The 12,548-nt window shown below is 33.6% G+C and overlaps 1 protein-coding gene across 1 annotated transcript in view; it reads right to left on the bottom strand.

Moving 5' to 3' along the window:
• ABCB5 (ATP binding cassette subfamily B member 5) overlaps nucleotides 1-12,548 on the bottom strand; it is a 115,966-nt gene that overhangs the window by 100,487 nt on the left and 2,931 nt on the right. The window contains exons 2-4 of the mRNA XM_035021432.1: nucleotides 12,409-12,463; nucleotides 10,436-10,586; nucleotides 4,958-5,012 (exon numbers count right to left, since the gene is read on the bottom strand). Coding sequence (XP_034877323.1) covers nucleotides 4,958-5,012; nucleotides 10,436-10,586; nucleotides 12,409-12,463 — 261 coding nt within the window. The remainder of the gene's footprint in view (nucleotides 1-4,957; nucleotides 5,013-10,435; nucleotides 10,587-12,408; nucleotides 12,464-12,548) is intronic.

Here is a 12,548-nt window from a genome sequence, read left to right as displayed (position 1 = left end):
GAGAAATTAAAGAAGATCTAAATAAATAGAGAGGTAATCCATGTTCATGGATTGGAAGACTCAATGTTGTTAAGATGAAAATATCCTCAAATTGATGTAAAGATTCAATACAATCCCTATCAAAAATCTCAGTAGACTTTTTGGCAGAAATTGGCAAGATGATCCTAAAACGTACATAGAAATGAACAGAACTCAGAAGAGCCAAGGTAATTTTTATGAAGAACAAAGTTGGAGGACTTATAATTCTTGATTTTATTTATTTATTTATTTATTTATTTATTTATTTTCTAAAACTGCACTAATCAAGACAGTATAATACTAGCATAAGAATAGATATATCAATAAATGCAGCAACACTGAGAGAACAGAAACTAATCCTTATATTCAGACAAATGATTTTTAGCAAAGGTGCCAAGGCAAAGGAGAAAGGAGAATAGATAATTTTTTCAAGGAATAGTGCCAGGACAAATGGATATAGCCATATACAAAAAAGTTAGAACCTTATCTTATAACAGTCACAAAAATAAACTCAAAATGGACCATAGGTCTAAGTGTAAAAGCTAAAATGTTCAAAGTCCCAGAAGAAAATGTAGGAGAAAATATTCATGATCTTGGTTTAGGCAAAGAATTCTTACATCCAAAGGTACAATTTCCATAAAAGAAAAACTTGGTAAACTGTACATCATCATCAAAACTTAAAACTATTGTGCTTCAAAAGAAACCTTTAATAAAATGAAAAGACTAGCTACAGACTAGAAGAAAGTATTTGCCAATCACACATACGACAAAGAACTTGTATCTAGAATAGAATTCTCATAATTCTCATAATTCTGTAATAAGACAAATGACACAATTAAAAAATAGGCAAAATATTTGAACATTTAACCAAAGAAAATATATGAATGCCTAAAAAGTAATGAAAAAAATGCTCACTATTAGTCACTGGAGAAATGCAAGTTAAAGTCACAATATGATACCACTCCATTATAATCACTACTATGATTATAATAAAAAAGACAGACAATAAACAAATGTTGACAAGGATATGGAGAAATTGGAACACTTACACACTGGTGAAAAAGCAAAATGGTGTAGCCACTGTGGAAAACAATTTGGCAGTTTCTTAAAAAGACAAACATAACTTACCATATGACCCAGCTATTCCACTGCTAGGTATCTACCCAAGAGAAATAAAAACATATGTGTACACAAAGACTTCTATATTGACATTCATAGAAGCATTATTTTTAAATAGCCAAAAACCAGAAACAATCCAAATATCCATCAACTAGTGAACAGATCAACACTACAGGTGTACCCCTGCAATGGATTACTACTAAGCAATAAAAAGGAATAAACTACTGACACATGTTACAACATGGATGAAACTCAAAAACATTATGCTAATAAATAAAAGAAGCCAGATACCCTACATATTATATGTTTCCATACACATGCAAAGTCCAGGCCATGGAAATTTTTAGAGATAGAAAACAGATAAGTGGTTGCCTGGGGGCTGGGTGTGGGAATGGGGATTGACTACAAAGGAGGGATCTCTGTAGAGTAATGGAAGTGGGCTAAAAAGGATTGTGGTGATGGTTGCACAACTCTGTCAGTTTACTAAAAATCATTGAATTGTACAGTTAAAACTGTTGAGTTTTATAAGTAAATTATGCCTCAATAAAGCTGTTAAAATCATATGAACAGTATAATTCCAATTATACTAAAATTATAAATGCATACTCATACATTTAAAAAAGTTGTAATAATATAAACCAAAACTAATGTTTATTATCTATTAGTGGCAGGATATTATAAGTGATTTAATTTTCTTTGTGCATTTTTATCTTTTTACACTATGTACAATAAAAATATTAAGCATTTAATCAGAAAAAGTAAATTTTTTACAGAAAAAATATTTACAGAAGGCTTGTTACACTTTTTAAGAGACTATTCCTTAAAAACAAAGAAAACAACACATTCAATTTATTCCAAATGGAAGATACTATACTTATTAACTCCTCATTTATCCAGTGATCAGACTTCCAAACTACCTGGGACCCAGGAGAAGAAACCCCAGTATCCTAGAGCCCAGGTATTTTATTTTGTTTGTATCAGGAAATGAAACTACCTTCATAGTCTAAGTCTTCTCATTCAAAACTGCATGCAAATTAAGGTTGATTTTATGGCTTCATTTATTGAGCATTTATTTTGTGTTAAATATTATGTCAGGCCCTTGACATATCTGAGTATCATTGAATCTTCAGGAAGTATTAACATCTCATTTTACAGATGAAGAAACCAAAGCTTACAGAAGTTACTTAACAGCTTGTATAGTTAAAAAGTGGCAGAGCCCAAGATCTGAATCCTGAATCCGTGATCTGAATCCTGAACTTAAAATCTGAATAACTTTAGCAATATTTCTGAGGAAAAAAGGTTCTCAAGTAGATTTGGGAAACCCTGTATACCTAGCATCATTCCTCCTTGGAAACTGATAATATACATGAACATACCAAAAAATCAAAAAGTAGAGAAATTGTTTAATTTTGTTCAACTCTTTTGTTCAACTCAACTGTCTCAGACCAATTAACTATGAACATCCACCTCCTTTTACAATGTATCACCTATTAACAGTCCCATTGTACACAATCTGGGAATTATTCTAGGCCACTACTTGATGCCACTAATTGCTATCAGCCAATATCCGATTTTATCTTCTTCCTAAATAAGAGAACCTCCATTGTATTTGAAGTGGCAATACGCCCAGCTAAAATGGATGTGGTCATAGGACTAGTACAAAAACAGAGGGCGCCCAGCCCCTAACGGCTTTTGAGCCATATTTCATACTTAGACTACTTACTTTCAGATATTTATATGTGAGAGAAATAATTTCTATCATGGTTAAAGAACTATTACAAAGGATTTTACATTAAATGCAATTGAGCTAAATCTAACACAACCATGGATATAGTTCACCCCTTCATTTTCAAGTAGATTATGAAAGATATATCAGAAGCAGCAAAAGGGAGGGAACAATTTGCTTAGAAGTTCATATGGAATTAATCAATTAACTCTTGAGGGAAGAGGAGGCATCATATTTACAGCAATAATCTTGGGACTATTTGGTCTTATGATTTGGATTCAATAAGAAAATATTCAATTATTTTCAGAATATTTGGTAAATAAAACAAGGATACAGGTTGAACATTAAAATGTTAAACTTACATAAAGCTATGAGTCATTGTCTTTGGAAAATAACGTAGGTGGAATAAAATTCTTTGTTTCCTGATGATTATAGCTGAAACAGGTATTACTTTATCCTCATCAAAAAAGAAGATATAAAGCAATGATTCCCAGAAATGTGTTCATCAAAACATTAGTTTCACAGGATGTTACCAGGTGTGTGGGGGGAAAATTGGGTCTTATAGTCAAATAGGTTTTAATAACTTGGGACTATATGGAGTTTTACTATACTTATCTGTCCTGTATGTACCCAAGAGGAGGAAAACCAGTTTGACCTAGGAATCTTTTTGTCTTCACGTATCCCAAATATCCCAAAACAGAACACCAGTTTGAGAAACAATAGCATAATAAATACTACAGTATAAATGTTAAGAATTTTTTGGTAAATTTTGTAACCTTCTAATAATTGTATACAGACATATCTTTTCATTTTATTCTCTCTTTTTAAAAGCTGTTCTTTAAATGGATGCTCCTATTTTTAAAAGTTCCAAACTTCTTTGTAAGAAACTCAAACTTCATGATTATACACCAGAACCCCAGTATGACATTGTAGGAACAGAATTTAGTAGAAGGCAATACACTGGATTTCAATCAGGAATTTTCAAAAGAACCAATATAAGGAAATTTCATGTAAAAGTTGCTAAAAACCAGAACTGTCTCTCAAAGAAAGTTGAGGCTGCAGCAAAGTACAACTGGAGAGGACGCCATTTACATTGCAAAGAACAGTACTGTACAATAAAATTTTCTGTGACGAAGCAAATGTTCCGTATCTGTGATATACAAGGTGGCACCAGCCAAATGTGGCTACTGAACACTTGAAATGTGACTGAGAATGAGGAACTAAATACTTAGGTTTTATTCAGTTTTAATTAATTCAAATTTAAGTAACCATATGTAGCTGTGGCTAACATACTGGACAGTGCAGGTCAAGAATTATGGCCCAGAGAGCAATGTGATCGGTGTCCCTTGGGTTGTGCAACATGCAGGCTTCACTTTTGGGAGAAAAATGAGGGATTACTTAGGTGTGTAGCAAAAGCTCTCACAATTTTAGTGAGACGCTACGGGAAGTCCAGTGAATATACTCAGTAAAGCAGCATCTAACAAACTTAACACATGACAAAGGAAACGATACTGTTTCATACATAAACTACAAAAACTGAATGTCCTTATAAATTATTTACTTCAGATTTTACAATTTTTAGTTTGAATACAACATTACCATAATAGTCTGAAAATTAGTCTTCAAAATTAGTCAATAAAACTTTATGTTTTAATTTTTAAAATTATATTATTATTTTTACTATTTGCCGCACATGACTTTTTGGTTTTTAAAGTTTATAGAAGTAGCATTTTTCTATAAGGCTTGTAAGGAAAATAATTTGAAAATAAGGAAAAACAAATCCTTTAGCCTTTAGGATATGTACCTTCAGTTCTAGAAGGCAAAATTGGCCTAAAAATGCAAATCCCAAAATGAATTTTCTATTGATGAAAATTCTGTCAAATACAACTTAAAGCATATGAACCTACATTACCTTTCAAATCAAAGAAAAAATATGTATAGTTATATTTTATATATCTAATGAAAGGAAAGGTCTCATTTGCTTTAATCACTTATATGTGATATTAATAATGATCAAACCTCAGTTTTCTCCTTGTAAGTACTGAATAACGCAATATGCAATAAACATGATATTAACATTTTATTTGTACTTACTTAGTCATATCTTCATTCAGTTTCTCTTGAGACTGAGTACAATTCTGGTAATTTGCTGTAAAACAGTGTTTTAAATTATGAAAACAATTAATTTATAATTGGCCACACTGTTTCATACATAGCCCTCCAAACCAAATATAATGCATTCTCAAGAAAATGGACTTAATATCTTAGATTTATAATAATATTAACTTTCTATTCTTTAAACTAAAATTTGAAATCATTATCTCTGGTCTCAAAAAGAACTCCTGCAATGTGAAAAATTATAAGGAAATATTAACCATGTAGCTCATACCTGGAAAAAATTCATTAGGACAGCTCTGATTTCAGATAACAGTTGTGTAAGTAATAGTAATAGAACTCACCTTTCCTGATGAGATTATGCATTTAGAATTCAGTTTGAGGTACCCCAGGAAATAATTTAGAAAGTCCAAGAAAAGCAAGAACACATGTGACAGTTTTAGAAGTAACAGTCATAGCAAAAATTTAAGTGAAGCTCATTGAAATATGTTGGGTATAACAAGGACAGCAACATAATTAAACAGTATTTAAAATAATCTTTGGTTTATAAGTTTTATATGTAAACTTTTCTATATATCTTCTAGTAAAAAATATACCACACATTAATTATTATATCAAGGTCGTGATTTCACAAACAGCACAAAACAGTGGTCAATATCCACTATCATAATCTTCTTTCTTAAACCTCTATAATTAGCTTTTTTCCTAGATTTTTTTTTTTTTAAGATTTTATTTATTTGCGAGAGAGAATGAGAGAGAGAGAGCATGAGAGGGAGCGGGGTCAGAGGGAGAAGCAGACTCCCTGCTGAGCAGGGAGCCCGATGCGGGACTCGATCCCGGGACTCCAGGATCATGACCTGAGCTGAAGGCAGTCGCTCAACCAACTGAGCCACCCAGGCGCCCTCCTAGATTTTTTATATATTTATTTTAGATAGAGAACGTGAGAATGAGCAGAGTGAGAGAGAGAATCTCAAGCAGACTCCATGCTCAGTGTAGAGCCTGATACGAGGCTTGATCTCACAACCCTGAGATCATGACCTGAGCCGAAATCAAGAGTTGGGTGCTTAACTGACTGAACTACCCAGGTACTCCAAAACCTCTATAATAAACATTTGAAATGAATTCCAGACATCTTGTCTATTCTTTTAGATAACCACAACATCACATATGATAACGTCTATGATCTTTATTTATATGCAAACAATAATTTTTCCCTTATTCCATTTATGGAATTATGGTAGGAAAAAATTTTAAAGCAGTTTATTCCATATATTAGAATTAACACAGAAGTACTAAACTCTAGTGGAAAGTTTTAATGAGATCAACTAAACTAATAAAGAGAATAAACATTGTTTCTAAAAATGAGACCTAAAAATCACATAAAAATGGCATATTCTCATTTTGGAGATTATATTAACAGAGGTAGTATGTGCAAAAGTTCAGTGCTGGCACAAAAATGGGCTATCAGTGAGCTATTATTCATATTTTCATTTGTAGGAGCAAATAATCCTCCTCTACATTCCTCCAGAAAATCAATGCTAAGACGAAGGTATATTATTTAATGTCCTCACTTCTCTTTAATAATATGTCATGATATACTAATAATATCAATGTATTTATTGAAACCTTTAACAAACCTCTTTACATGTTCACTGCATTTGACAGACTACATAATGAAATTCAAAAAACCCGGAGAAGCCTTAAACAAAATCAAAAATTAAAATTCAAAGCAATATCAGTTGCTATGTACTGCCCATCCTATCTAAAGCTGGTAAGAGAATCAATTATAGAGTAGCTCTAACAAAAGGAATACTCCCAAGCCTATTGATTTAGGTTGCTAGGGTTTTTTTCCCCTCCTTCATTCACTCATTAATTTGGAGAGGGACAGTTGGCAGTCAATAAATATTTACTCAGTGAATTGGTGGCTCCATTTGTTTAATAAACAGAATAGCATCCTTAATTTACTTTCTATCATTAAAATATTAAAAATTAATAACTGTAGACAGGAGATCATCACATGAAAGGATCTAGAGGTGGAAGCGATGGTTTTATTCTGCTCAAACAAGACTAGTAGGACACTTGAAAGATTAGCTTTCAGGTGGAAAACAAGAGGATATAAATTAGTATTTAAAGTTAAATAGGACACAGAGGGGGTACAGTATAAAAAGCTAGGCTTATGTCTAAAAGTCCAGTTTTTCAAAAAAAATTTATTAAATTCAATTTAACATATAGTATATTATTATTTTCAGGGGTAGAATTTAGAGATTCATCAGTTGCATTTAACACCCAGTGCTCATTATATCAAGGGCCCTCCCTTAATGTCCATCACCCAGTTATCCCATCCCCCACCCACCTCCCCTCCAGCAACCCTCAGTTTCTATAGTTAAGAGTCTCTATGGGTTGTCTCCCTCTCTGTTTTTGTCTTATTTTATTTTTCCTTCCCTTCCCCTATGTTCATCTGTTTTGGTTCTTAAATTCCACATGAGTGAAATCAGATGTTATTTGTCTTTCTCTGACTGACTTATTTCACTTGGCATAATACCCTCTAGTTCCATCCATATCATTGCAAATGGCAAGATTCCATTCTTTTTTGATGGCTGAGTAATATTCCAGTGTGTGTGTGTGTGTGTGTGTGTGTGTGTGTGTATGCCACCTCTTTATCCATTCATCTGTTGCCGGACATCTGGGCTCTTTCCATAGTTTGGCTATTGTGGTCATTACTGCTATAAACACTGGGGTGCATGTACCCCTTCAAATCAGCACTTTTGTATCCTTTAGATAAATACCTAGTAGTGCAATTGCTGGGCTATAGGGTAGCTCTATTTTTAACTTTTTGAGGAACCTCCATACTGTTTTCCACAGTGGCTGCCCATTCTCGCCAACATCTGTTTCCTGAGTTGTTCGTTTTAGCTGTTCTGACCGGTGTGAGGTGGTATCTCATTATGGTTTTGACTTGTATTTCCCTGATGCTGAGTGATGTTGAGCATCTTTTCATGTGTCTGTTGGCCATCTGCATGTCTTTGGAGAAATGTCTATTCATGTCTTCTGCCCATTTCTTGACTGGATTTTTTGGTTTTTTTGGGTGTTGAGTTTGATAAGTTCTTTATAGATTTTAGATACTAGCCCTTTATCAGATATGTATGTCACTTTTGAGTATCCTCTCCCATTCTGTAGGTTGCTTTTTAGTTTTGTTGATTGTTTCCTTTGCTGTGCGAAAGCTTTTTATCTTGATGAAGTCCCAATAGTTCATTTTTGCTTTTGTTTTCCTTGCTTCTGGAGACATGTCTAGCAAGAAGTTGCTGTGGCTGAGGTCAAAGTGGTTGCTGCCTGTATTCTCCTCTAGGATTTTGATGGATTCCAGTCTCACATTTAGGTCTTTCATCCATTTTGAGTTTATTTTCATGTATGATGTAAGAAAGTGGTCCAGTTTCATTCTCCTGCATGTGGCTGTCCAATTTTCCCAACACCATTTGTTGGAGAGACTGTCTTTTTTCCATTGGACATTCTTTCCTGCTTTGTTGAAGATTAGTTGACCACAGAGTTGAGGGTCCATTTCTAGGTTCTCTATTCTGTTGCACTGATCTATGCATCTGTTTTTGTGCCAGTGCCATACTGTCTTGATGATTAACAGCTTTGTAATATAGCTTGAAGTCTGCAAATGTGATGCCTCCAGGTTTGGTTTTCTTTTTTTAACATTCCTCTGGCTATTTGGGGTCTTTTCTGGTTCCATACAGATTTTAGGATTGTTTGTTCCAGGTTTGTTAAAAATGCTGGTGGTATTTTGATAGGGATTGCACTGAATGTGTAAATTACTTCGGGTAGCATAGACGTTTGAATAATATTTGTTCTTCCAATCCATGAGCATGGAATATTTTTCCATTTCTTTGTGTCTTTCTCAATTTCTTTCATAAATGTTCTATAGCTTTTAGAGTACAGATCTTTTACCTCTTTGGTTAGGTTTATTCCTAGGTATCTTATGGTTTTTGGTGCAATTGTAAACGGGATTGATTCCTTGATTTCTTTCTGCTGCTTCATTGTTAGTGTATAGAAATGCAACAGACTTCGTGCATTGATTTTATATCCTGTGATTTTGCTGAATTCCTTTATCAGTTCTAGAAATTTTTTGGTGGAGTCTTTCAGGTTTTCTACATAGAGTATCATGTCATCTGCGAAGAGTGAAAGTTTGACTTCTTTGCTGATTTGGATGATTTTTTTTGTTGTTGTTGTCTGATTGCTGGGGCTAGGACTTCCAGTACTATGTTGAACAACAGTGGTGAGAGTGGACCATCCCAAGACAGTCCAGGTTTTAATGACACATTTATCTCTGATATAATAAATAGTTATAAGGATGCTTTCTACTGTGTAATTTGTAGAAAAACATATAAAATCAGGGAATTACTAATATTTATAATATCCATCATATAAAAAAGACTATGGATACTCAGTATGTCAGTGCATAGAATTGCTGGATTTACACCTAAAGAATGTTACCTTTGGGCGCCTGGGTGGCTCAGTTGGTTAAGCGACTGCCTTCAGCTCAGGTCATGATCCCGGAGTCCTGGGATCGAGTACCGCATCGGGCTCCCGGCTCGGCGGGGAGCCTGCTTCTCCCTCTGACCCTATCCCCTCTCATGCTGTTGTTTCTCTCTCTCTCTCTCAAATAAATAAATAAATAAAATCTTAAAAAAAAAAAAAGAATATTACCTTTAAGGACATGACCCTGAAATAGGATATTAAAAAGGTAATGATATATGAAGCACATCTATAATTATGGGAAGACAGAACCCCTTTTTTCCCCCACACCCATTAGATTTCCCTCCTATCTTTTTTCAGGATTTTTACCATAATTTTATTCATGTTCATTTTGGCTTCCCTGCTGCATTATGTTCTACAATGCCATGCATGTCCATATACTATTAATGAAACTCTAAGCAGCTGAGAGATTTTGTCATTCTTGGCTTCTCCTTTTTAAAGGGTGAACTATAGATTAGGGCCCTGGAATGGCCCAAGCCTTTGGTTAAATCATGATATAATCACCACTTCTGATGAAAATTATTTAATTTCCTAGAGAGAGAAGTTGAGGTACACTCAGTCTCAGATGATTTTTATATACCATGAGCAGTTCACTCCTGAGTCTCTAGCCTGCTGGTCCACCCTGCAGATTTTGGACATGTCAGCTTCCATAATGGCATGAACCAATTCCTTAAGATAAATTTCTTTCTCTCTGTCTCTATCTCTATATTTACACACACACACACACTCACATCTTATTGATTCTGTTTCTTTGACAAATGCTAATACACATTTTGGTTCTTTAGTCCCTGGATATATAGAAGAATAAATGATTTATATACATATTATGTAGAGACTGTGTGATAATACAAAAATCTGTATTATGAGCTGTTTTATTTAATGCTTTTGCGTCCCCAGAAATAGAGAAGTAAATACTGAACTCACTTGTATTGGTTTTGCCTAGACATCCACCAATAAGGTTATCACTCATTTCTCCTAAAATCAGTGACATTAAAGGAAGACAGGCTCCATTTACTAGTGACGCCAGTAATCCCAAGATCATGAGTGTGATGTCCAGTCCATCAGCAAAGCGGAACTGAGGGAAAAAAAAAACATGGTGGCATTATAGCTACAAAAAACAAAACCAAAATGAACCTACAGTTTTTGCCATTAAGTAAATGTTATTTTATAAATTAAGAAACTAAATAAACGTATAAAATCATGGAAAAGTATTTGTAAATAAAGTAAAAAAAAAAAATCCCTGATCTTAAAGATTTACAATGTATTTTGAAGAAGTGTTGAAAAATATAAAGTAGCAAAATCAGTACAAATTATACATCTGTGACAACATCTGTGACACAGGTCAGATCAGATGTGTGTATGAATCAGAATCTTCCTTCCATTTGGTTGATTCTGGAATAAATTAATATATTTTAAAACATTGCATTGACAGTATCTTGACTTATGGACAGCTGAACTTCAAACTCTCAATTCCTTAGGCTTATCAGCATCATAGCAATGATACAACTAAGTGCAGTGAACAGTAACCATGTGGTAAAAATTAGTTCATCAATGTAATAAATTATATTTTTTATATTATTTTAAATTCTTTGGATTTTTTTCTACCCAGGACAACATCTATTCTTTAAATAGGGGTCTATAATAATTTGTAAGGCTGTTGAGAATAAGAAAGAAAGAACTGAAAGCCAAATACTGATTGCTTTATATTCTATTCTATAGCAGATCCCAACAATGCTATTCCAAAACAAAAACATGAACAAAACTCGAAAATGTGGATTATTTATCTTACTGAGAAGTCAAGACAAAATGTATAATGGTACTGAAATGAAATTAGATTTGTATAACAGCAAGAGGAACTTAGTACATATTTTATGAGTGGAGACTGAAAAAAATTTTTTCACTTATTCATGTGATTGCTCATAAATATTTATGGAGTAACTACCAGAGTGTTGTACTTGATACTACAGATGATAAGAGGGTATCTGATTCTCCACCTTCCCCCAGAATAGTGTGTTATCTCCTTGATAAAGTTTGTCATGTTCTGCTACGTCCCATGTTTTTTAAAATTTGACTTCTGAAAAAGCAGTTACTGTTCCATGTGAATTTCTAATGACACTGACAGCCAGGCTGACACAGAGATTAGAGTAGGTAGAGGAGTTGTTTTGGAAACACATTCCTGAAAATGTTCCTTGAACATAATCCTAAAGAAATGTGCTCATATACTTTTTTATGTATAGGTTTTACAAAATATTTAGATAATTATTTTTTTATTTCAAAAGAATTTATACACTTTAAAAATAACAAAGCAACTTACATCAATGTATTCTCATTAGAAAATACTGAAATATAAGCATAAAATAGTAAAAGTCACTCACAATTTTTCACCACTTAGAAATAGCCTCTGATAACATTTATGCATCACATACACATATACACTTTTTTTTGTTTTTTGCAAAATTGGGATCATTGTATAAATACTGTGTTTCTTTTCTTATCCCTATTATGGGAATGTTGGGTTGATTATATTTTTTCTTATTGGAGATAATATATATATATATATATATATTTTTTTTTTTTTTAAGATTTTATTTATTTGAGAGAGAGAGACATAGCCAGAGCAGGAACACAAGCAGGGGAAGTGGGAGAGGGAGAAGCAGGCTTCCCGCGGAGCAGGGAGCCCGATGTGGGGCTCGATCCCAGGATCCTGGGATTATGACCTGAGCCGAAGGCAGATGCTTAACGACTGAGCCACCCAAGCGCCCCTGGAGATAATATTTTGATTAATTTTTAAATTTCCCTTTACCCCCCAATAGATGTAAACTATCAATCATTTTATGCACTACTGACAATTCCCTAAAATTTTTGGATACACATACTTTCTAACTGATTTCACTTACTATCTCAATAGGTCCAACAACTTGTTTTCCTACTTTGGGTAGTTCTTGTGGTTTTCTGGAAAATAAATGTTGAAGATGGAAAGGTTACAATATGAACATAATTTGCAAAATTTTCCAGTTAAAATTGTTCTGAAATACCA

This window comes from Mirounga leonina, unplaced genomic scaffold, assembly GCF_011800145.1.
Source record: "Mirounga leonina isolate KUSES-001 unplaced genomic scaffold, KU_Mleo_1.0 Mir_174, whole genome shotgun sequence".
Taxonomy (NCBI): Eukaryota; Metazoa; Chordata; class Mammalia; order Carnivora; family Phocidae; genus Mirounga; species Mirounga leonina.
This window is presented reverse-complemented; position numbering and strand designations above follow the sequence as displayed.